The sequence below is a fragment of the Drosophila sulfurigaster genome, chromosome 3 (genome assembly GCF_023558435.1).
Source record: "Drosophila sulfurigaster albostrigata strain 15112-1811.04 chromosome 3, ASM2355843v2, whole genome shotgun sequence".
Taxonomy (NCBI): Eukaryota; Metazoa; Arthropoda; class Insecta; order Diptera; family Drosophilidae; genus Drosophila; species Drosophila sulfurigaster.
In genome coordinates this window covers 10,849,463-10,875,319 of record NC_084883.1, presented here as the reverse complement: position 1 = coordinate 10,875,319, position 25,857 = coordinate 10,849,463, and the positions used below count along the sequence as shown (strand labels likewise).

The 25,857-nt window shown below is 38.3% G+C and overlaps 1 protein-coding gene and 3 non-coding genes across 11 annotated transcripts in view; 1 reads left to right on the top strand and 3 right to left on the bottom strand.

The window, feature by feature from the left end:
• The window catches only part of LOC133841007 (protein hu-li tai shao), a 28,836-nt gene extending 4,137 nt beyond the window's left edge, over positions 1 to 24,699 (top strand). The window contains exons 2-13 of one of the 8 annotated variants that reach the window (XM_062273254.1): positions 1,354 to 1,411; positions 9,813 to 9,939; positions 10,008 to 10,491; positions 10,559 to 11,267; positions 11,333 to 11,456; positions 12,631 to 12,741; positions 12,805 to 13,099; positions 13,172 to 13,270; positions 14,038 to 14,109; positions 16,132 to 16,200; positions 23,684 to 23,751; positions 24,134 to 24,699. In XM_062273254.1, coding sequence (XP_062129238.1) covers positions 9,844 to 9,939; positions 10,008 to 10,491; positions 10,559 to 11,267; positions 11,333 to 11,456; positions 12,631 to 12,741; positions 12,805 to 13,099; positions 13,172 to 13,270; positions 14,038 to 14,109; positions 16,132 to 16,200; positions 23,684 to 23,751; positions 24,134 to 24,241 — 2,235 coding nt within the window. In that variant the 5' untranslated portion in view covers positions 1,354 to 1,411; positions 9,813 to 9,843 and the 3' untranslated portion in view covers positions 24,242 to 24,699. Of the gene's footprint in view, positions 1 to 1,353; positions 1,412 to 9,812; positions 9,940 to 10,007; positions 10,492 to 10,558; positions 11,268 to 11,332; positions 11,457 to 12,630; positions 12,742 to 12,804; positions 13,100 to 13,171; positions 13,271 to 14,037; positions 14,110 to 14,602; positions 15,166 to 16,131; positions 16,201 to 16,678; positions 21,237 to 21,796; positions 23,307 to 23,683; positions 23,752 to 24,127 lie in introns of those variants that run through there. The other 7 variants (XM_062273253.1, XM_062273257.1, XM_062273255.1 and 4 more) reach the window with 7 other exon arrangements.
• Trnav-aac (transfer RNA valine (anticodon AAC)) lies at positions 5,296 to 5,368 on the bottom strand. The gene has a single exon. It is a non-coding gene; the product is annotated as a tRNA-Val (tRNA).
• Positions 5,770 to 5,842, bottom strand: Trnav-aac (transfer RNA valine (anticodon AAC)). The gene has a single exon. It is a non-coding gene; the product is annotated as a tRNA-Val (tRNA).
• Positions 6,127 to 6,208, bottom strand: Trnas-cga (transfer RNA serine (anticodon CGA)). Its single transcript has one exon. It is a non-coding gene; the product is annotated as a tRNA-Ser (tRNA).
• Positions 24,700 to 25,857: the final 1,158 nt, after the last annotated feature.

The following is a 25,857-nucleotide window of genomic DNA, read 5'->3' as shown; positions in this document are numbered from 1 at the left end:
TGCAATTTCGCAGCCAGAATCACGAACAGCTGACAGTGCCGTCAAATTGGGAAAGCGATTTCATGTGTTTAAATCATAGTATTTTTAACATTTTAGTAGCCTTAGAGTGTGGTAAGCTTGTAACCCACTTAAAGTCGCAAATGTCAATGAAAAAATATGATTATTATAAAGCTTTGCTTGCTGCTCTTTGCCAATAACAATGCAACAATGAAGCCACAAACGGCATAATAAAAGCACACAAACACATGGACACGTAACAATAGGCAGAGGCAAGCAAACAACGTGTTGCTGCATAAATGAATTCATAATGCAAAAATGTGAGGCACACGAAAGCCGCGACTCGACTCGACTTGCCTCGATACGATTACATAACAACTTTTATATCTTCCTTCTACGTATTGGCAAGCCCAAGCCTCTAAAAGTCATAACTAAAAACCAAAAGTAAAGCCAAACAAACCGACCAACACAACTCCTCCTCGTCATTCATCTCGTCGTCGGGGCGAGACTTTTTGACGTTGCTTTGTGAATTATCTATATACATACACACAAGTGTACAAAAGTGCATGTGTGTGAGTAATGGATTGCATGTTTGACCGCAAACATAATTTTGCTGAGAGTCTCTCGAAATTAAATAGCAAATTAACACCAGTAGCTAGCAAAGCATTGCAGGTAGGCATCATTGCACGCATTATTATATAAAATTCGCAATTTAATGTTGGCATGAGGAATTTCATTTGCAATTTGTTTTTTGGGAAGTGTGGTCACATTGATCATGCTATCGAAAAATTCGTTGGTATTTTGGTAAGTTGAGTGGTTGGCGTTTTAATTGACTAAGGCAAGTGTAGTCATGCATTAGCAGCTCATCATATTTTGTAATTAATATGTAAATGTTGTAGAAAGTGTAATATGAAATTACATATGAATTTATTTAAAAATCACCTGCTAAAGAGAGCTTCAAAATCGTCGAGTATTCCAATTATTTGTGTTTAGCCAGCGCGCCCTCTCGCTGCCCATTATGTGTAGTGTACAGAGTACACATAAAACGAGCAGTAATACGAAAATATTTGAACGCGCGCTAACTAAAAATATTTTCATGACATCATTCAACGCCGATGCCGACGACGCAGCAGCAGCCAAGCAACAACACTGTTGTGGGGGGCGGCATCAATAATTTCCTCAGTTTTATTTTTTTGCATAGATTTTTTAAGTCGGAAAATGTAGAATAACAAGTGTGTGTATATTTGTGTTTGTAACTGTTGCATTTTTGCGGACACGGAGGTCGTTAATATGCTGATCTGCATACAATTCGATTTTCTCTTTTACTTATGTTCTGTTTTCTCTTTCTATTTGCAGACTAGAAAATTCACAAGATAAAAAAGAGTATTAAACGTGAAACAATTTCATTTTTAAGGTGAGTTTTTTAACGTAGCAGTAGACCACTCATGAATCGATAACGATAAGTCAGTAGAGTGGAAGGTAGGAGGCAAGTGGATGGTAAACAAACATGTCAAGAAGCAAACAGAACTTGACTTGTTTTATCTCTTGCTCTCTCACTCTGTGTAAATGTTTGTCTTTCAAAATGTGCAATGATAGTGAATAAATGGCGATGTGTTAATGCCGCACGTTCTCCCAATATTCAATTTATTCTCTTTTGCACACACGATTCGTGTCTCTCTTGCTCGCTTCTATTTCGTTCTGCCAGCTGACCGACTTATCGTTTTTGTTGACAGTTCTCTTGCGTCACATGTTGAGAGAGATAGCGAGAGCAACCACACCTTAAGTTGCTCTCTCTGTTTTATTTTCTCTCTCTCTCTGGTTCTCACTCTGTATTCATGTTTGGTTAGGCTGCGCTGCGGACTTACGCCATAATTGCTATAATTAAGTTTTGTTTGCCAAAATTAAGTGATATGTGTCATCTGTAATTTGTTTGGCGCTGGAACTGAAAATGATGACTTGATTTTCCTTCTACTACTCTCTTCTCTCCACACACACTCCTCATAAAACATAATCAGCCAAGTTAGACATTCGACAAATGATGTCACTCAGCGAAAACAAGTTTTCGCCAGTGTTGATATTATTATTGTTATTTATGATAGGTGGTTTTGCAAATGCTTATATAAATATTTACAAACATTTATAATTAATGCAAATAAGACAGATTCCGGTTGTCGTCTTCTTACTATTGTTTGTAGTACCATCATTTCACTTTCATTAATGACTTAAGTTCTCTTTAAAAAACACTCATATATAAGATACACACGACTGATGTACTTTCGTATGGAAATCGCTGGAATAACTTCACCTCTAATTCAATTAAGCTTGACCTTTGTTCTCAACGACTTTTTTGTGTCGTAAAGAGAATATTCTCGTATTTCGTAATGTTGTCTCGATTTAAATTGCGGCCACTTAAGACATAAGATTGTTGATTTATTTATAAAACGAAGAAATGTAACCATCTTAACCAAATTGTTGACAAGTGCATTTATATTCTTGATCAAAATCAAACAATTAGCGGCGAATTGTCGTGGAAATAGGGTCTTTAAACGTTGATGAAAAAGCAAAGCGGGACCATAATAATGTTATTCATTACTCTCCGAAATTTGGCTCGCTTTGTGGCTCCACTCCATAGGAACCAAACATAAATAAATGGGTCAATGAACTACTGGACAAACTCTTACTCTTTGCTTTTGGCTCTTTTGGATTTTATTATCACATAGACAGCTCTGTTGTGGCTTTTCTTCTTGTTGGCCATAAAAACAGTTTTTGAGCTTTACAGTCTTTTGGCAATTAAACACATAAGGTGCCGTTTGGTATGTCCAGCTTTTATTTATAAATTGTACTGCATGGTTGAATTTAATGCGTAAAAGCAGTTACAAGTCCAACTACAGTTGATTATAATATTTTTCAACTGTGTCCTTAACATTGGATTTGTTTTTTTTTAAACCCTCACTAGTGTCGCAGCCTGTGACCCTGTCAACGACCTCTTGGCAATCATATTCAGTAGTTGTCGAGTATGACATCATTCGTCATTACAACGCCTGGCCTAGAACCCCGAGCGTCGCTCGATGTCGCTCTTAAACCGGCAAATAAAAATTTCACCCCCGAGAGCAGAGCGACGATGACGTCACTTCCTGTCATTAAGTCAAAACACACCCACCCTCCCCGTCTCCTCCATCCCACTCTAAGGATATTTTTACGATTCGCGTGCTAGGAGAAACTTCCCTGCCAGTCACAGAAAAAACTGGCGCCACAATTCTATGATTCGGCGGCTGGCGCCGGCAACAAATTTCATAATGACAGCCGCAGAGCAAGCTAAATGCCGGCAAAGGCAAATACGGAGAAGGCTCCATAAATGTAGGAGGCGGCATTTGGGTGGGCAGGTATTTATGCCCCTGCCACAAGGAAGCGCGCTTCATTGCGTGGGGTGTTGGGTTGGCAAAAGAGAATTGATATTGGGCTTGGGGGTTGCTTGTGTTTGCCCACCCACCCAACAAACCAACCATTCACTTGTCTCCGTGGGCTTGGCCCGTGTCGTTGAACTTCAGCTCCTGCCTGGCAACACAACCACACGATGTGTCAATGGGAAGTTTTGCGCTCGATGCGTGTTTACTGTTACTTTGAGGCTCAGATGATCAATGGCCAGAACCGGCAAGCGTGTTACTAAATTCCAGATAAAGTATACACACTTGCACATGTCCTTAACAACTGTAATTAGATACCGGCTAAATGGAACTTTAATGGGTTTTTGTATAGACAAAAAGTCCCATTGCTCTTGGCTGACTTCCGCTTTCAAAGTACTTTAGCAGGAAGCATGTCTGGATAATTAGCTTAAACAAAAAATTATAGTTAAATAATAAAATGAGAAAAAAAATGAAAGATAAGAACAAACTACAATATTCACAACTGAAAATTGAATTATTGAAAAGTAAAGATTTGATACAACTTGTCATTTTGATCAAGAACAGACATATCTATATCAAATACGAAGTGTATATTGATTACGATGAGGGAAACGCCTTTGAAGACATGAGTGAACATCTGCTACACATTATAGATAAAGAAATTTCGATGAATCATTATGTTCATACTTATTAATATACAAATAATTTCGAAAAATTTATATAATTTGTATATTTAAAACTGGAATTGATTAAATTTAACTTCAACCAATTTTTTTCATGCCATTAAAATAAAGCAACACCTTAATGATATATAAATAGATAAATCTATATTTAGATCTATTTCAATTTCCTTTTTGACGGACAATTTTTAGTGAGTTAACTTTCAAAGCGGATATTACAGACAAACTAAATTTGATTTGAATTCTGAATTAATTTTTTAACTTCAACACTTTATTTTTATTGTATTTATGTTGGAATTCACACATAAACAATTAAAATGAAAAGTGTGCAGACCTAGACACTGCCACCGCCCTCTATATGTAGTATAGATTGCATATATTTTGGCTGCTGTCCCAGTGAGTCAACATTTGTAGTTGGCAGATCTCTTGACAGCTCATTGAAAAATCATTTGGGGCTTAGAGCGAGCACCAAAGAAACAAACTAACTAAAAACATGGAAACAAACAATATGTGTAAACAGAATTGTTTGTAGTTTGCCAGACACAACACGCCAACTACTAGTCTTATCTTTCTTCGCTTGCTTGTTATGATCTCATATGTGAATTACATATACATATGTACATACATACATATTCATCACTTAATTTCATTTCATTTAGCAGAGATCGGGTAATCTTCGTCGTCATGCAATGGCGCCAACTTCTTGAGGCGAAGATTTATGTGAGATTTTTGCATTGTAATTCAAGCCACGCGACTTACACGCGACTATGGAAATTTATTCAGGCAGCTGCTTAACAAAACAAACAAAATTAGCAAGATATGAGGCGAGTAGCAGAACGGACAGAGAGAGTATAAGTTAAAAAAAAATCACGAGACACCTGTATAGCATCATTGCCTTATTCAGAAATTCCAAACACGACAACGAAGCAGTAATAAAATGACAATCAATTTTTAATGGAAAGCTATATTAACAGAAAAGTATATGGGAAATTAAACAAATAGGTCAACCACGACGAAAAAAAACTATTACTATTTTTTTTTTTTACATTGTAATGGTAATAAAAGTTATTAATGCTAGACAGAATAGAATATATACAACTGTCGGACTGTTGCTTTGGATTATTTATGTTTTGATTGGTCATTTTATTTGTAACCTTTTGAATGCAAACGAGTGTTGCTAGATTTTAAAGAAATTCCAAAAAAAAATTTCAACTTGTTTCCGCCCGGGATCGAACCGGGGGCCTTCTGCGTGTTAGGCAGATGTGATAACCGCTACACCACGGAAACAGTTGTGCCTTGTGCTGCTAAAAGCGAAACAGTTTTGTATCCACTGATGCTTCGAGTTGCTTACGAAGTACAATTTCTATGAGCTTCCTATAACTATATAAAAAGGTCCACCATACAATTTAATTTTACAATTACGCCCACCATATTTAAAATTAAAAAAGCTGCCGTAATTAGCATTCATATTAATTTTGTATTATTGTTAATTTTGTAAAAAAAATTAAATAATAAGTATAAAAAGGTGTTTCAGTTCCATAAACTATAACAATCACTATCTTTGTATGTTGCTAAATTCAATTTTCTATAGCAATCAATTTATAACATAAATTTCACTATTGAATTTAAACGAGTGCCTCATTCAATTTTAATGAAATACCAAAAATTAATATAAAAAAAGTTCAACCTGTTTCCGCCCGGGATCGAACCGGGGGCCTTCTGCGTGTTAGGCAGATGTGATAACCGCTACACCACGGAAACAGCTGACAGCGTGCTGACTCAATACCAAGCAGTTGCTTTGAGAAAATGGAATACATTTTTTATTAAATCAATATTGAACAAGACGTGCATATATCATTTTTTTTTTTAAGTTTTATCTGTCTTCCAATGTATTCATAATTTATTGTAAATTGGCATTATGGAAATAATGATTTTAATATTCATATAATGTTTTAATTTTATTTTTTTAAATCATTTTTATCTTTACCAAAGTAAAAATTATAATTAAATAAATTAGTCGAGTTTAAAAAAAGTAAATTTCGGTTCGCAGCCGGTAGGATTCGAACCTACGCTCCCAGAGGGAATCTGATTTCGAGTCAGACGCCTTAACCACTCGGCCACGACTGCTTGTGGAGGCCGTGAGACTAAAGCCATACATATGTCTTCAAACAACATTCTACATGTTCTTTGTTGTCTGTTCTTACTTTCTCAGTTTTTGCTACTTTCTATTTATTTCTTTAGCCGCTCTGTTAAAATTATTTAATATTAATCTTTAAAGACGTGTAATTAAAGAGTTTTTTTTTTAGAAACCTTTTGTATATACCACTAAATTAAAAAAAAAGATTTGCTAATGTGTTAAATAAATGTCATAAATTGTATTGCAACATTTTAGAAAGAATAAAGTTAGCCTTAGCTATTCATTCATTCATTCAGTATTGCCTGCTCACTATTTAATAAGCCTTAATCCAAGGCACAGACAGACAAATGAATGAGTGTACGATATATCATATTTGTTCATTTACTCATAGTGGAAAAAAGTCACTGACAGCTACAAATTATCATTATTTACACTCTGCTCTGCTCTGCTTGCATGGTTTATTGCACTCGCCGTCATTTGGAATTTGTTGCCTTTTTTTTTTTTACATTTATTTGTTATTTGTCAGCACATTGTGTTCAATGTGTTTCCCCTCGTCACTTTGAATGCATGTTTGTTTTGGTGGTCGAGCGTTCGTTCAGATGTTTGTATATGTAGTATTTGCTCCAGTAAACTGAACGATCTTTATGCAACAATGAATGCTGTCCCACTGACTGAGTGACTTGTTGCATGATTAAATCTGAATGAGAACCATTTGCGCATTGATAATGATGTTCAAGATGACGATGATGACCTTATTGCTGCAGGTTCTTTGTGCACTCTCCTCCGGATGTCGTGTGATATTACGTAAGATTTCTTCAGTCATGATAATTGAATACTTGAGAAATTTAATTAACGCTGGCGTATGTGTGAAAATTAAATAGAGGGTGTCTGCACTGGGGTTAATTGGTTGCCTTCAAGTGTTGTGAGCGATAATTAACAAAACATTTTATGCAGAGATGTAGAGAGAGACATAATTTGATTACAGAAACAAAACTATATGTATGTACAAATGTGGTGAATGCATTGGCCTTAAAAACGTTATCATAAGGTTATGGCTAAAATGCCTCAGTGTTCAAATTTTGTGACCAACACATAGGCGTGCCTTTCAAGCAAAGTGTGATGTAATTGGATAATGTCAGCAGCACTGATAATAGACAGTCTCGCCTATATTTAATTGTTGTCTTCCGTGCAAAAAGGTCAACTACAAACATATCCACTTGGAGCTTCCCTTGCGATTTGTGTGTGGCATGCAGCAGCGACAATTGTCAACGCTTTATTTATATTTAACCGCAAGCTCCAATGCTATTGCATTACGTCACATCACATCACATGATAAGTTAATTTGATGTGTGTATGTTGTGTTGTCATTTTCGCTTGTTTTTTTTTCGGGCTAATGAAATCCGATTAGATATGCAGCAAGACCGCCAGACATTGCCAAAGTTCAATGCACTGCACAGTGCAATAAGCAAATAATTGCGTGGAGCTTACACGTATAATTTGTTGGCACAATTAACCATCTAGGGTAACCAGTGTTGCCATAAAATTATACAGCTCAGATTTATCGATTAACTAGAAGTAAGATATGCGCTTTGGTTGCGCCTCCTTAGCTTCTTCTTTACCAAGCTCACGCATTTACACCCATACATTCAACATTTAGAACGTGATCCTACACTTACTATGATTTGTAGGGCAACACTGGCAGACACGCAACACCTACGCGCTAGTGATGGCTCGTTAAGTTTATTGTATAGTATGTTGCTTTCTGCCCACACATACCGAGGCACTTGAAAACCGTTTATTTTCGAAATTATTCTGTTTGATTTCAACCAAACTTCTCGTCGCATCGCCCACGCACTCAACACACTCGGTGAGCACATACAGTAAAAAGTTCAATTACCTGGCAACGTTGTTGTAGTGGTGGTATAGTTGTAGTTGTCTCCCTCTCTTGTTCTTGCTCTCTGTTTTAACATTTGCTGTGAGCTGTCACTCAAATTGTACGGCACGCGCTCAGTCAGCCATAAGCAGCACTCACGTCATAATTAGCGGACAGCAGCAAAAGAACCATCAACCAAACAAAAACACAACCGTTGAAATGCACTTTTAATATGCATACATGCATTTGTTTGCTGGTCAATTGTCAAACGAACAAAAACAATATTCAAAGGTTCTTGCTCTTTCTCCCTTCTGTTGCCTTTAGAATGCAATAAGCTGAGTACAAAGTTGCCGCTGCGTTGATATGCACACACTTTCTTTTTTTTTTGCTGTAAAACAACTGCTATTTTGCTTATTGCTGTCTTTATTGGGGCTTCCTCTTTAAATTGTCATTATCTTTATTTTAATTAGTCGGTAAGACAATATGCAAATGTGTATTCACATGCCGGCAAGTGTAAGTTTCTATACGTGGGTGGAGTAAATATATGGGATATAATGCAACTTGCAAAATTAAGAAATCTAAATAAACGCATTTGCTTTGCAAAAGGAAATCTAGGTTCGTGCATATGTATATGAACTATCTGCATACTGCACTCACGTAAATAAACAAGACGCAGCGAAAGCGAAATTGAAGGTTAATACCATTCAAACCAACCACCACGCCTAAAATTAAACGAGCTACGCATTTTTTTTGTTTTTAGTTGTTTATTTGTTTTAAGTGGCGAAGCAGCACAGTTGTTGTTGTTGCTGTCGCTGCAATCGTTCGTCTTTAGCGTTGCTCTTTACGCTTGATATGCGGCATAGCATTTTCTATTTGTGTGTGTGTGTGTGTATTTATTTTTGCTGCCACTTTCTTCATTTTGTTTTCTAGCGTCAATTTAATTTCGTAAAAAGTCAAATACACATTTATATCAAAATAAAAGAAAAATTATCTTAAAATAGTTTTTCCATTTCTATGTTGGCGAGCCGCACGTTTTATGTTCACACTTCCGTGGGTAGCGACGACAGTGGCAGCAAAGCTAGCTCGCTCTACTGCGTGCTCCACACCCCAAAAAATAAAAATATTTTTCCAACGATTTTCCTCTCCAACTGTCGAATTATTCAAATTTTTTTTTTTTTGTCCAAAATTAGACTTGTTGGGGTTGTAAATTAAATAAAATCATATAAGGAAAGCGACGTGGAAAGAGTTTGACCGACTCTCCAGAATTTTAGCTGTTGTGCTTTTTGTTGTTGCTTTTGCCATTCACAGTGCACGCAAACGTCATACACGTATATACATATGTATCTGACCCTTTCGCTCTTGCGCTGCGTATATTTTGTGGCTTGCTCTCTGGCCTCTGCCGCTCTCTGGCTTGCTCAATTTATCTCTCTTGCTCTCTGTGTCGGCAAATAAAAGCAGCACTGGCTGGATGGGTGGTTCAAGTGCGCCTCTCCCTGCAGTTTTATGCAGGCGCTTCACTCTCCTTTCGACATGCAACCCCCTTTTTGTTAGCTGGTTAGGGAAACCGAGACCGAAAATGTTGGTTTGCAGTTTTTAAGGTCAGTTGAGAATTTTCAGCTGAACTTCTCGTAAGCAAAAATTCGTATTCCAACCCGATAATATTAAATATATTGCTTTTGTACGTGAACTAATCGTATAATTTTGTTCATTTTTATTTTTAGCATTTTTACAAAAATATAAACAAAGCAAAATATGACTGAAGTAGAGCAACCGCCACAGAACGGCATAGATCCCACCGCGGGAGACGATGATGAGAACAGTAAAGCACGCCCCGCTGACATTGAACAGGTAAGAGTGAAACAAGAGTTCTCATAAATTATACAAAAATAAAACTTACTTTCGTTACTCTACTAAAGGATATGCGTGAAATGGAGCGACGCAAACGTGTTGAGGCCATTATGGGTTCGAAACTATTTCGTGAGGAGCTGGAGCGCATTGTGGATTCGGCACGCGATGGTGGGGCTGGGGCCAGTGGCATATTGCAGCAATTGTCTGATATTGTTGGGGTGCCAGTAACCCGAGTGGGCAATGTCTTCAAAAGCAGCAGTTGCATGGTACCTATCAATGATATTCGTGGCGTGGAGTCGATGGGTTATGCCAAGGGTGAGAAGATACTCAGATGCAAATTGGCTGCCACTTTCCGTCTGCTCGATCTGTATGGCTGGACGCAGGGTCTGGGAGCACAGATCACAGCACGTCTTAAGGTCGATCAGGAGTACTTTTTGGTCAATCCCTATGGACTGCTGTATCACGAGATCACCGCGTCGGCACTTAATAAAGTCGATATGCAGGGCCAGATTGTTGAGCAGGGTACAACCAACTTTGGCGTGAACAAAAGCCGTAAGTTATATATGTACTGAAATTATATAAAAGGATCTCTTAACTTTGATTTGTTTCAAAATTACAGACTTTGTGTTGCACTCGGTGGTGCATGCCGCACGTCCCGACATCCGTTGCGCCATCTACATTGGCTGCAGTCCCGTCGTAGCGATCTCCTCGCTGAAGTCGGGTCTGCTGGCCCTTACCAAGGATGCCTGTGTTCTGGGTGAGATTAGCACACACGCCTATACCGGTCTGTTTGACGAGGAAGAGCGCAATCGTCTGGTCCGCAGCTTGGGACCAAACTCAAAGGTCATGTTGCTGGCCAATCACGGTGCTCTATGCTGTGGGGAGACCATCGAGGAGGCTTTCTATGCTGCCTGTCATATTGTGCAGGCATGCGAGACGCAGCTGAAACTGCTGCCAGTTGGCATTGATAATCTGGTGCTCATTCCCGAGGAATCGCGCAAACTGATCTACGATCAATCGCGTCGCCCACCAGAGGATTTGGAGAAGAAGTTTGCTGCTGTCACGACCGATGAGGATGCCGCCGCTGCTGCCAGCAAAGAGGAAGCTGCTCCGCCCAAGATTGGCAGCCCACCCAAGTGGCGTGTGGGTGGCGCCGAGTTTGAGGCATTGATGCGTATGCTGGACAATGCTGGCTACCGTACAGGCTACATCTATCGCCATCCATTAATCAAATCGGATCCGCCAAAGCCGAAGAACGACGTTGAGCTCCCACCGGCTGTGTCTTCGTTGGGTTATCTGCTTGAGGAGGAGGAGCTCTTCAGACAAGGGTAAGAGCAAAAGGAGAATCAGCCTGAATGGAATTGTTATTAATATGTTGCATTGTATTTTACAGAATTTGGAAGAAGGGTGATCTGCGCAAGGGCGGCGATCGCAGTCGCTGGTTGAACTCACCGAATGTTTACCAGAAGGTCGAGGTTTTGGAGACGGGCACACCAGATCCCAAGAAAATAACAAAGGTAGAGATCATAACATTTGAAGATAAGCATACGACACAACAGCAAACACAAAAAGTTGTTAACCTCAAGGAAATCCAGGGAAATTAGTGACAATTTGAGTACACTATAACCGATATCTAATTATCCTAAATCCTAATAGGAACAATTTTTTATCCAAACCCAGACAAAGATCAAGAGCAGCACAACATTCCAAGCAGCCATCTATAGATATATATAATATATATTACTATTAAAAACCATTAGACATTCTCACACTCTAAACTATATGCTACATTTTCTACTTGCTTTCTCAAAACAAACAATTAAATGCGCTAGTTGACAAACTTTGTTTACAAATAGAATCTGCAATAATTTTGTAACCAAAATGCAGCTGAATCGCCACTAAATATATTAAAAACAAACTAATGCTAAATTAAAGACAACAACAAATATGAAATGCTTTATAAATTGTAATTGTGCATTAATCAAATAAATATAAACGTATTTAACTAAATGTCGCATAGCTGATTGCTAATGATTTTGTGCCTTCTTAGGGAGTTTCCAAATTTTATTATTTGCCATACAAAAACTGAAAAATGAAAACAACAATGCAAAGAAAGAGAAAGACATTTGTTACTAAATATTTAATCGATAGTTGTGAATCAATATGAACACAAGATTACTAAACCAATCCAGCACGCATGTCTTTTATTTTTCTCATTCTTAATTCATCCTGGTTTTTATTAATTCTTTTTCTTTGCATGTTTGTCTCTTGTCTATCTAATTATTTTATTTATCGTTTTTTGTTTTTCAATCACCAAAGGCACAAAACCATTTATGCTCGTTATATATTATTTATTAAAATAACATTCAATTATAATTAACATTTGCTTGCAATTGTGTAAATAAATATATGTCTGGTGGTGTTCCTTATACTAGGGAATATTTTGATCTTTAATAATTCCATCATGATATTTCATGTTGTGCACAATTTGAACAAATTAAAAGAGTATTAAAACACATGTCGTTTATTTGCATTAAAAAAAAATCGACAAAACAAATATTCAAATCTAAATCAAACAAATTTCTTTCTCTTTCATTTTGAATTGCATCCGTAAATATGCGCGTGTAAACCCTTTTCTCCAAATGCTCCAAAATGAAACCCAAACAAAAACCCATGAACCATGAACTTTAGTGGGTTGCCGAAGGTTCACCCACTCACTCAACGCCAGTGCGGATCGAGGATCCTTTGCAGTTTGTGCCAGCCGGAACGACAACCAAGGAGTTTAAGCGCGTTCAACAACAAGTCAGTAAACGAATTTCAAGTTCCCCTCTCTGAATATTTAATAATATATTATTTTGCCATCAGATCAAGGATAATCGACGTGCGGATAAAATCTCGGCAGGACCACAATCGCACATATTGGAAGGCGTCACCTGGGATGAGGCAAATCGCATCAAAGATGCAACTGTCTCGCAGGCCGGCGATCATGTGGTGCTCATGGGTGCTGCCTCCAAGGGTATCATTCAGCGTGGCTTCCAGCATAATGCAACAGTCTACAAGGCACCTTATGCCAAGAATCCATTCGATAATGTGACAGACGATGAGCTCAACGAATACAAACGCACTGTGGAGCGCAAAAAGAAGAGTATTCATGGCGAGTGTAAGTGTTGCATCTTAATCAATACCACTTAGCTATTGACTTAATGTCGATTTTGTGATATTCCTATTGCAGATACTGATACTGATTTCTCCGAGTCGGAGGCCCTTAACTCGATGCAGGCAGCGGGCGCCCATGCGCATGCAAAACACGCACAGAGTGAACCAGAGACGGGTAAGAACACAACCCAGCGTTGCCAATTTGTGGGGAATTCCCCAAAGTGCGGGGAATTTTAAGTTGATTGGGGATTTATTGGGGATTGACATTATGTGGGGAAAATGCGGGGATTTTTAAATTTTTTGACATCTTATTCTCGTCGGTAAATATTTTATCATTCATTATCGACACGACATCGACCTTTTTTAAAAATATTATGTGTAGCACATCTCTAGTTTCAAACTAAAAGTAGATTGACAGTTGTTTTGTTTATGATCAGGGGATTCCCGTTTTTCTCTTTCTTAAACGCCTACATGTTATGCGCGCTGTCTTCGTCATTTTCGTAGCTGAGTTCGATAAGTTTATGTTATTCTTAAGAATTTGAAAACTGAAAACCGTAATCGACTGAATACAGATACTGTTGTATCATTTATGGCTGCAAGAGAAGGAATTAAAAAACTAGGCGGCAGCATCAAGTTCAACCCGTCAAATAAAATGCTATCCACAAAAATACGGAAAAGAATATGAATGTTAACTGTTTGAGCTTTTATTTTAATTAATTAAGAATACTAATATGAGTTATACTCAGCTTTTTATTGTTTCATTTAAAAAAACCTATGTGGGAAATTTGTGGGGAATCAGCGGATTTTTGTCCCCAAATTCGGCGAATTTTATCCTGATTTTTGGGAAAACGTATAAATTTGCATTGGCAACCCTGAACACAACACAGTATCTCTTCTATATTCTATCGATATTAAATTACACGTTATAATTGTTAATTGCAGAACACCAAGTGATACAAATCCAAACGCAGCAGGCGCCAATTCCCAGCCAGGCTGAGGTGGTCCTGAGCGATGGTAAGTGTCGATCTATATCAATATTCGATCAATGTTTTCCTCTTGTTTTATGTCTGCGATTATTTCTGATTATAATATACAAAAAACAGCGTTACGTCTTTCATATCACATCAAAAAACAATATTCAAATTTGTCAAACGGAAACTCGTTAAAAGTTTTCTTATTTCGTTTCTTTTTTATGCATTTCGTTTTTTGTTATTTATTTTTGATTATTTTTTCGTTTTTATTATGTATTTTTGATTATTTTTTCGTTTTTATTATGTATTTTAGTTTATTGTAGAAACTATGTATATTTTTTACGCATTTATTAATAATTTATCTAATGTAGAATATTGTATTATTTTTGAACAACTGACTTTGAATCTAACCTTTAATTTTACTTATGCTATTTTCCTTATTTTATTTATTTTTTGCCTCTACTCCACCTCTTCAACATAAACACACAAACACGAATAAAAACTTCAAATAATTTCATAACAATTACAATCGAAAGTTAACAAAAAAGTTCTCGTAGCACTTGATAGCGTCTCAACATCCTTCTTGTAACAAATCAATACAAAAAAAAAAGAAAAAAAAATTCGCTTCGATAACATTTCTGTTGTCTATCTGCTATTACAAATTCTATCTACTATTTAAGGAATCACCTGTTGTACGGCGTGTATTAAGTGATTTTTATTTCGACCACAACAACTACAACAATCACAGCTACAACAACGTTAACAATATAAATAAATTTCAAAAACCAAAAAATTCTTAAGTCCCTTTTGCAAAGTTTTGCTTTTTACGATTACAGCTGCAGTTTTATTTTAAATTTAAATTCTGCATTGTATTTATATGTTTATTGAGCACAGTTAATTGATGTCAATTTTATTTTTAATGCAATCTGGAAAATTGTTACTCAAAATTTTAAACGTTATGGTTCTTTTTTTATATTCATTCTTTTGAACAATTTTTCTTAGCCAAACACAGGCGCAAATAAATTGGCGGCTCAAATTGCTATAATTATGTAGTTAAACATATTTTTAGAATGTGTGTAGGGCAAAAAAAAAAATACAACAAAACCTAAACCAGCTAAAACAACAGCGAAGCTCAACAAAACACGAATACTTCTTCTTCTACTACCACTTCTACTACTACATACTACCTTTTCTACTACTATAACCAAACTACATGTGTGTGTGTACAATGCTGCTGCTGCGCTTTTAATTATCTACACACCACCACTTTCTTTAAAACAAAAACCAAAACAAAAACAATAAAATGCAGTTTAGTACCATACATGTAATGAGTTAGAGGTGAGTGCAGCACACAAAGGATTAGTGTGTAGTATAACAGCAAACAACAACAATCATAACACTACTACTCGTAAATAGTTTATAGACCGCAGCGAAGAATTAATCTATGCATCTTCTCATACATAATAAATATAACACATTTTCATCGTGCGCTGTTAATTAACATTCAGTTAGCTTTTGCAGTTCTCTCTGATTGCGCTCTGTTAATTCTCATTGCTCGTCATGCTAACAGAATCAATTAGCTGTTTTATTTGCATAAGGGCTTCGCTTACATTTTAAATGTACCTAAAGCAGGGCTGTAAAAAAGACTGTGGTATATGTAAAATACTACTCGCCTCGCAAGTTTTGCTTTTTGCAGCCTTGTTGCATATAATGTTGTTCACATTTAGTTAGTTTTGTTACTGCAGCTGTGTTTACTGTTTGTTGCCGTTTGCATTCTCAGTTGTTTTAGCCGTGAACTACACAATACACTACCGCTAATCCAACACTACAATCAAAATTTACTAAGCATGCATCGATACTAACCGTATTTAGTATTACTAAATAAATCCTAACTTGTATGATATATTGAACATATATTATATTTTTTCTATTTACTGCTTAAGTATGTTTATCATAATTTATGTTTTATTTTTGAATCTGAATCGAACGAGATCGAAGCAGAAAAACAGCACACGAAATATGTGAATTTATATGTTACATTTTATTTCTCAATACTCAATTTTAGCCACACTTAGTTTTATTAACGGCGAACGCTCTCATACAGCCACAAATCGCAAGCCGCCAACTGGCCGAGGTAACGATCCCCTTTCTCTCTCGATTAAAAATCCATTCCTTGAACAGCACAATATACAATACCATATAATGCTGTCTTATTGTTGTATATAAATACTTGAACTAATGGCCAAAATGTTTCACTGTTGATCGGTGTTAATAACTCCTTGCTCCAAACCTAAACATCACTTCTTTACATATATTATTGCACCCATTTAACCCCTAAAACTTAGATCATCCGGTTTTGGATTCAGCTAGGACAAGAGTTAGATATGTATATATATCATATATATTTTTGTAGTAGTATTATGAACTATGTATTTTAGAGTAAATCACAGTCAGTCAAACGTGCCGCAATCTTCAGGTACAGATTCGCTGGCGGGCTCTTGACTTGAGTTGCGCTCTTGAGAGTAAGTCTTGTTTCATTCATCGATGTCATCCAAGACTAACTGTTCACATTACATTTCTTATTCCCACACACACACTCATACAAAATGAAGAAGCACAAATTCAAGATCAAGCTAATCACGATTCAGTCAGTAACCAGAAGATGTCGAACAGCGTTGAGGGGCAGCCTATGAAACCGAGTGCCGAGGAACAAGAAGCCGCGCATCGTCTGCAGACTCAGAGTAGCTGTCGTCGTGATCTAAGCATTGCCTTTCATAATCCCAATAGTAATAGTAGTAAGATGACCCAACAAAATCCCAATCCCAGTCCCAGCCCCAGTGTTAGCGCAACTGACTTGACACAGCAAAGATTAGCCGATCCTCAAGCAGCAGCGCCTTTGCTGATCATGCGAGACTTGTATCCCTACGCCTATTTGGCTGCGTATTTGGGTCGCTGTTGTCAGCCCGAGATCTGCTCAGCTCTTCTAAGAGCCATACACTCGGAGCACTTGCCTTGCTATCGCAGCGGGGGTCAACGCTCCAGCACTACTTCAAGCACTGTGACCACTCCAAACACCAACGAATCTTCGCCGTCACACAAAACTCTACAGTTAGTGAGTAATGTGCCAGCTCCATATCGCACTTGCTCGCACTTTGGCTTCAATTCGCCGCGACAAACTCCACGTACGGCGCACCGACACATGCCGGATGGCACAGAGCGCATACACTATCGTCCCATGCAACGGCACATCAGCTACGAAGAGATCTTTGCGACTCCTCGCTATGAGCAGCTGTGTCAGCCCTGTTTCGAGCATTTGCTACGCCTTAAGCCGGAGATACGACGTCGTGCTGGTCCCGGCAGCAGCAGCGGTGGCGACTATCCCGATGATCTTATCAGTTGTGGCAGCAGCTTAATGACGCCGCGCAAACTCACGACTCTGACGGAGACGAATGATGAGCATCTCGATAATTACGCAGAACGGGCTTCGTGTCATGCGGGCACCCAGACAGATGGGAGTTTCCTGCGTCAACTCGAACGTTTTAACTTCTCTGAGGAATCAACCAATACCAATTATGGATCTAGACTGCTACTCAGTGACTTGAGTTTGGCGGGTTTTCAGAGTTCCTGCAGTCGTGCAGCGAGTGCAACAAGTGAACCGCCACTGCGAGCTCTACCCGGTAGAGGATTGGAATCGAAAGCAACCGTAACGGATATTACAGAGGTCTGGAATTTTGGCAATTGGCAGCAGGAACCTGCTGAAGAAGATACTCCTCGGGGTCAAGAGCCACTCACTGAACGTCGCATTACGCTTGAGATTACACAGCAATTTAATGCCGCAGAAGAGCAGCAGGCAGCGGAAGCATTTGAACGACAGTTAATGTCTCGCGACGAGCGACAGCGTCGCAAGTGTGAATTTCAGGAGTTGTGGCAGGATCATGTCCAATACTTTGGTTCCAAATCGGCTATGGAAGAGGACATCCCGGATGGTTGGTTAAGAAGCCTTCACAACAGTGGCGAAGTAGCTGAAATGATAGAAGAACCAATTGGTGAAGAAGCGGATCGTGATGAAAAGGAAACGCATCTGATGGCTGACGAGGAGCTGCCAGCTATGCTCCAAAAATTTGAGCAAAGTCTATGTGTTGTACAAGATAATTTAGGTAGACTAGTTGCTGCCACCCAAAAGCTGCAAAGCGATATAGGCAGAGAAGGATTAGCTTTAGAGGTAACCGAGGGAAATGGCGCGTTATATCGGTCGATTAGCTTGGGGAATATTCCCGCAGCTGAAGATGGAGCCATTGTTTCCGAGCAACCACAATCGTTGAGCTCTAGCACTCAAGCTGAAGAGGAAGAGCAAGCGGAATTTGAGCTGCCTACTGAAAACGAGCATGAGGAGAAGCGGGATGTTGAGAAACCTGTCTCACCTGTGTCCGAACGTAAAGATATCGCAAAAGACGATATCGAATGCATTGAGGACGATGAAAAGGAGATCGATGAGCACGAGTGTCCCATTGAAATAGTTGACTCGGTGGAGCAACAGACAGAGCACCCTCTGGAAACAGCAACACCAGCTTGTCCAGCTCGCGATAATGCCATATTTTCGCCACTGGAGAGAGAGATTCTCGAACGCATTGAGGCGGACCGCTTGAAGGAGCGTGAATCGATCTTTGGAAGGATTGACGAAAGCATACGCAACAAGTTGACATGCGGTAAACTCAGAAATATCGCGAGCGATGTCGAAGAAACGTTCTCAACTTGCACACACATCTTTCGAAGTCCTCCGAAGACACCATCTAACTCTGCAGCTATAGGTACTGAGTCACCGCATCTTTTTCAGTTTGGCAGCGAACCGCGTCCGTCCACCTATAGCATGCACAACATTGATGCGCCTAGCTGCTCGACTGCCCATCTGCATGTGATCAGGGGTGAGGCGCCGCGATTGTCACGTTCCTGGGCTAGCTATCGGGAGAGCAGCGAACGATCATCCTCATCGCCTACTTCGTCGGCAGCGTCGCAACCTTCTGTCGACAGCAGTACAAAGACCACAAAGACCTTTCTTTATCGTAGCACGCCGCGCCAGAAACGAAATTTTATCCAGGAGAACATACGAAATGCGAGCAAACCTCGCGTTCTGCCCAAACCCACATCAAGCTCGGCAGAATATACTCGTAAGAACCGCAACCAGGCGACATTCAACAATGATCCATCTTCTGTATGCACATTTCAGGCGGAGGAACGGGGCAGCGGTGCTCGTTTATGGGTCTCATTGCCCGTAAGTCCTCGTGGCATTCTTTGTTCCAAACGCAGATCAGTTAGTCCAGGACCTTCAGCCACTTACCCGACATCGCATTCCTCCTGCTCGCCATATGGGAAACGCCGCAAACAAATTGGTATTCATATGCCCAAGGGACGACGTAACGCCAATTCACGTAATGCCCTGCAGAAGTGTTTGTCGAGTAGCACTTTCCTTTCTGAAATATGTGAAATGAATAGTTTGCATCAGGCGACTTCAACCTCAACCTTTGATGTCAATCTTAAGGAAGATGATACCCTAATTCCAGTTCAGGAAGAAGTGCCTGCATTAAATTTGAATAAAACTGATAGTACCCTTTACTATAGTGCCAATGACAGCTCACTGCCAGAAGGTCAGGGAAAAACTGCTCTAGAATTGGGAAGAAATCACATGAAAATGACAAGATTGTCTGGCGGTGAGACCACAGACTCCGCCAGTCAAGCTGATATGGAAGAGGAAACAGACGCTGTGGAGGCAACCGCAGAGGAATATGTTGAGAATACAAGCTATACTGGCGAAATTTCGGAACACTCGCAAAATGTGTCGCTAAATGAAGAGATGGATCTTCCAGAAGCTAATGCAACGCCCCCTGGTGATGCGGAGACCACTGAGGAAACCGATGGGGAAATTCTCCAAGAAGAGGAAAACAGTACTCATGAATTTCCAGAAGAAAACTCGGAATCAATTGAAAATAGAATTCAAGCGGACTCGCAGCCCTCTTCCAGCGACGCTCTACCATCCTCAAGCATGGAAAATGTTACGATTGCATTGGGCTTTAGGGTGCTGGCACCAAGCCAAGACATTATCATCATCGACAAGGATTCTGAAATATCAAGTAATGTTGCTGAAAACGAATGCGACAATCCCACCTCTGAATTGGTTGAACTGCAAGAAGAGGAGGATGAAGTGAGCAGTATGATCCAAGTTGTTGAAAGCGGCTCATCAGCGTATATGCTCAAACCGGGTAATGCACAATTTAAGCTAAGCTTCAGTAAACCATCACAAAGCTCTGAAGACTACGAAACCGAGAGTAGTTCAACGAATAGGGAATTCCTACTAACTACAAATAGGGACTTGCAGCAAACCTCAGAGCAGGAAAATTCCGAGGATGATGATAACAAGCCAAACACTTCTGCAGCGGCAGCTAAAAAACGAAAATCACGTGCCCGAAAAAAGAAAGCCAATGCACATGTTGATTCCGAAATTGTCTTAAATACGCAGTGTAAAATCATAGGTGGAACCCTGCATATATCCGAGGACCATCTCGACGACATACAGCCACCTCGAGACATAATTATGGAGAATGATTTAAATCCCTTTATCGATTTGCAAGATTGGAACATCTTTGAAAATGCACTTGAAGAGGAAGAATTAAATATTACGGATGATGAACTTGAAATAGAAGTTGATTTAGATATAGATTCATCCGAAGAGCACTTGACGATAAGCCTAACTTCTAACCAATTACCGTTATCGGGCGAAGACACGCTTGAAATCGACATACCCCTTGGTAGCTTCAATAACTTCGGTCAACTTCAATTGGAACTTGAACTCGTACGCAGCTCTCCTACTGAAAATGATTTGATTTTTCCAGAATACTTTGATTTTGGTTCTTTTACGCTGGAATGTTCAATAAGCGAATGTCCATCAAGTGATGACAGTTCTTCGGGAACATCGCAATGCCTGGAAGAAACGCAAAATGAAACAAACCATTTAATACACTTGGAGGAAGAGACCAAAGATAAAAACGAATCTGATGTTAAAAGAAAATAGGAGAACTAATAAATATTTTTGCAAGACGAGTTGACATCAGACGATCCCAAAAATCCCTCAAACGCTACATATTGTCAAATGAAATAATTGCATAATTCTTTTCTTGTGTCAAGTCAGAGTCAACAATGCAAAGAAGATCCTCATTTTTCATAATAATTTATATTTTTTGTTGTATAATTTTTCTGCATTTTTCTCATATATTCACGCATGAATTATCACATTTGTATTATCATAACTACTATATTACTAACCTCACTTTTGAATAATTAAAAAAAATAAAGTTAATTTTTATATTTTAATTTGTATTTTCAAACTATTATAATAATGGTGGAAGAACAATAAAATTTTATATTTTAGTTTATTATTAAATATTATGAATTATTTATACTGTAAACGGATTGTTTCTTATAGACTATTCTCTTTGTTTATAAAACCCCCAATAATGTTAATATTGTATATGATTGTATAGTACTAGGTAAACGTTAAACAATCTTAGTCTTCTGCTGTTAATTGTTAAGTGTTTGTAAGAGATGTCCCGTTGAGAAACCCCTCCCACATTGTCAGTTCTGTGATGTCTATGCAAATGTATTTCTCGCACACATACACACTTCACAACATCATAAGAATTCCCCATCTGCTATTCTCTCTCTTCATCTCGAACATTCAGCGTTGCTGGCTCATTTGTTGCAGAAATATGCGTTCCTCTATGCGCCCAAATACCGCTTCTTTGACGCATGCGTCGAACGCTTTCAACGTCTACATGCGAATGTCATTTACAAACTGAATGACACCTCGTGTAAGCACAGCTATCCACCGCTTAACAACAGCACATACGAAAGCTTCGCTGCGAATCTCGCAAGCAGCACACCGGCGAGAGTAGCTGTCGATAACAGAAACAACAACAACAGCAGCCTTAACAATAGCACACCGCATCGCACGGTGTCACATTATGGCTATAATTGCCCATTGACAAATTGTCCCAATATTCTACTGCATCCGGCCAATCAAAGCATCTGTCAAACGATCTCGGTGCATCGCAACAGTTTAATTTCATTCATTGATCAGACATCTCTAAGCAATGCAAATCGCAGGGTTTTCAATGCCCTGAACAAAAGCACCAAACATTCCCCCACAACGGATGAGTCCACCTTGTATGTAACGGCCTTGGACATCCAATTGGAGCCGTTGACGCCGCCAAATTCACGCACCCACAGCTCGATAGCTGGCAGTGCCAATGACTCGCTGGACGAGTTGATATCGAAATTCAAAACGACGGTGAATTTGAACACGCAAGCCACCAAATCAGATCGTGATGAAGACACTCTCTATCCGTGCAGCTATACTTCGCGCCTCTTTTTGCCCAAGGGCAAGTCCGAGGCCTCGCAGGGCTTGTTGTATGAAAATATGGCAGATAGCGGCTTGGGTGGCAGTGGAGGAGTAGGCAGTGGAGGTCATGGAGGTCGTGAACGTTTAACCACCACTAGTAATGATTCGTCAAGCAGCTCTCCTGAGGTGGAATCTCAATTGAAATTGCCGTGCATTGATATTCTCATTAACATTTCGTTGCGCAATTCGGAATGCGCTCAAACGGTGCAAGAGCACGAATTGGAGTTTCGTTCCAAGCTGGAGAAAGTCATCGATGCTGAGATCCATTATATATCACAACAGCTAGGCATGCGGTCACGTGCTCCGCTCTCCACGCCCACGTCGTCCACAACGCACTTGATGCAACGAAGCAACTCGGCGCCGGCTTTGTGTCACAGCTACAGCTATGTGGAGTTGGCTAATTCCGAAGTACCGGTGGTGCCAGCATCATCATCGACGACCAAATCGGAACCGGATGCGCTGCAGCATTCGCTAAGCCCCTTGGAAAACCAGTTGAAAGATTTACTAAATAATATAATTCGCGTTCATGAGTGGCACAATCGCGCCTTCATCTGTGAGTGCCGTGCTCTCATTACCCAGCTGCGTGAGAATTTTAGGAACAAGATAGATAGATAGATAAAGAGATATATTAAGCTAAGGAAATACAATATATTTTTGTTCTTTACTTTTGGATATTCATATCTTATATATTATTATTGATTACTTAATAGAGAAGCACTTGTTAATATTTTTTGTTCACTATCCCCTAAACTTTGTATACAAAATTCAAATAAATGTTATCCATAAATTTACTCAATTACTTTACTAATCATTAAGAATCACCAAATCAAAAGCACAGGTAACATTTTTGCACATTTTTCATTTTGAATGTATTTTTAGTTTCGAGCTTTGCATGTTTCTGTTGCGCTCTATGTTTTTGCTCTAATTTTGAATGCATGTTTTGTGCTTGTTTATCGCTAATATATTTGTGTACTAAAACTGCTACTCTACATTGTCATATACTCACATCCTTAATGTTTAGTTGTAACCTCATTTTATTTGTGCGTGTATTTAACGGTAAAGGAACAATGATTTTTGTGTTCGTCCACTTTGTTATACAGAGTACTTGTTGCTGTCTTTATCTGGTACCAATTATCTAATATTATTTCATTTTCTGTACAATCAACAGGTGAGAACGTACAAAATGGCGACCACTCGGAGGCGCACTTAAGCACCTTTTCACAGAGCAGTAAAGAGGTAAGTCTACCACGCTAGCAGAGCGAAAGTACTAGAGGGAAAGAGACATTAAAGTGATTTTATATATGTATGTATGCACATACATACATACATATGTATGAATGTAAAGTTTTTTTTTAATGCGCTTTACGTTTATATTGTGGAAACCAAAAGCTGTAGTGCAAAAAAAGTAAATCATATAAAAATATAAGAATTGAAAAAAAAAAATAGCACAACTCTAGTCGACTACGCTAAGTTTTCAATCTGTTGTCGCTCTCTCTCTATCTAATGATCATTGCAATTCACTGTCATCATCATGTTCTTTAACGACATTAAAACATTGCTCGCGTACTAAACAAATTGCAAACGATATTCTCACTGCAAATTTCTATTACGGTTCCAGGATGTATCCACGGACGGTTCACCCAAGAAAGACAAGAAGAAGAAGAAGGGCCTGCGCACACCATCGTTTTTGAAAAAGAAGAAGGAGAAGAAGAAGACCGAGGCTTAAGCTAGCTAGCTGGTCACACTCCACACATTAAGCAGCAGCTGGTGCAGAAGTGCGGGCGGGGACAAAAGTGTAACCGAGAGAGAGGAAATAAAGAAAAGCGCGATGACGACGATGATGAAAAACGACGAAACACGTAATATATTTGAATGAGGCATTAAAAAGCAACAAATGAGCAGCTAATAACAACAAACAACATTTTCATCAAGTAGAGTATAAAATATAATATGACGAACAATGAAAGATCGTTAAGGGACGACAACAACAAAGTAGAAGTACACGAGTATGGCATTAAAAAAAGAACAGATACAGACTCAGATTAAGAAACAAACAAAAAGAAACGAAAAACAAACAAAAACACAATTTGCAATTTACACGCAATTCTAATTGATAAAATTTAATTCTTTATACGCATTCGACACAATTGCCGCTGTTCTATACAAAAAAAAGAAAACAACAAATCTAATAGTTCTCTAAGCGCTTAAATATACTACGTAAAAACATTACATAGTAACAACAAAAACAAAAGTTAAAGTAAATTATAAACCGAGATAATGCAGAGTGTGTAAGAAATTTAATTATTCACTTGGGTCAACAAAATGTAACCAAATCGTTTTTTGTAATGTTTGTGCTTATTTATTTTTTTTGAACAATCGCCACACAGATACAAAATCAGGCCCCTCTTCACACACACACACACATATGAAATGCATTACAAGTACTCTTATCTGTATACAAATAAAAAATACAAATGCAATATTTTTATAAATGCAATAAAAAGCAACAAATATTTTGATATTCTTTGCATGCAAACGCGTGTGTGTTTGTGTGTGTGTGTTGGTTAGTTTGTTTTATATTTTATAATTATGATCTATTGTTCTTTTGTTTTTTTTTATTCCCTATATAAAGGCAGCCAATTTTACACACATAAAAAATAACAAAAATTTAATAGAAAGATGCAGCATTGTATTAGTTTTTTATATAAATAATTATATATTTTTATGTACGTAAAACTGTTTATATATATATCTATATAAATAAATATATATATAAATATATTTGTATATGTAAAACAAATAAATTATGATGAAAGGATTTAAAAATGCACCGAAAAGCAGAAACATCAGTCAGATAAATGAGAAATATCGAGCAAAGATTAAGAATATGGCATGACGCTGTTTTAAATTTCAGCAATTGGTCGATTTGTAAGTAAAAGTTCCGATATACGTATTATCCCTTAAAAATTGTGAAAAATAGCATGGCGAGCACAAGATCAATATCGACTAGAAGAAGAAGAAGAAGATGGATAGTGAAGAAAACTCCCAACAAGAAAAACTGCCATAGCTTGTAATGTTTGTAAGGCACAAAGTCGTCAAATTGCATTTCGAAACAAAAGTAAAATACTAAAAACAAATACTATATACATACTTCGGGCCTATTACACAGTTTCTGCTTTTCATTGCATAACAATAACAACACAAGCAACAATTGATCGTGCATATATATTCGCATACATACATACATACAGCAAGCATTGCCGGAGCCTTAGAAAACAGTTGAAAAAATTCAAAAAGAAACAATCTTAATACATAATATATTTAAATCATTGAATAATTATT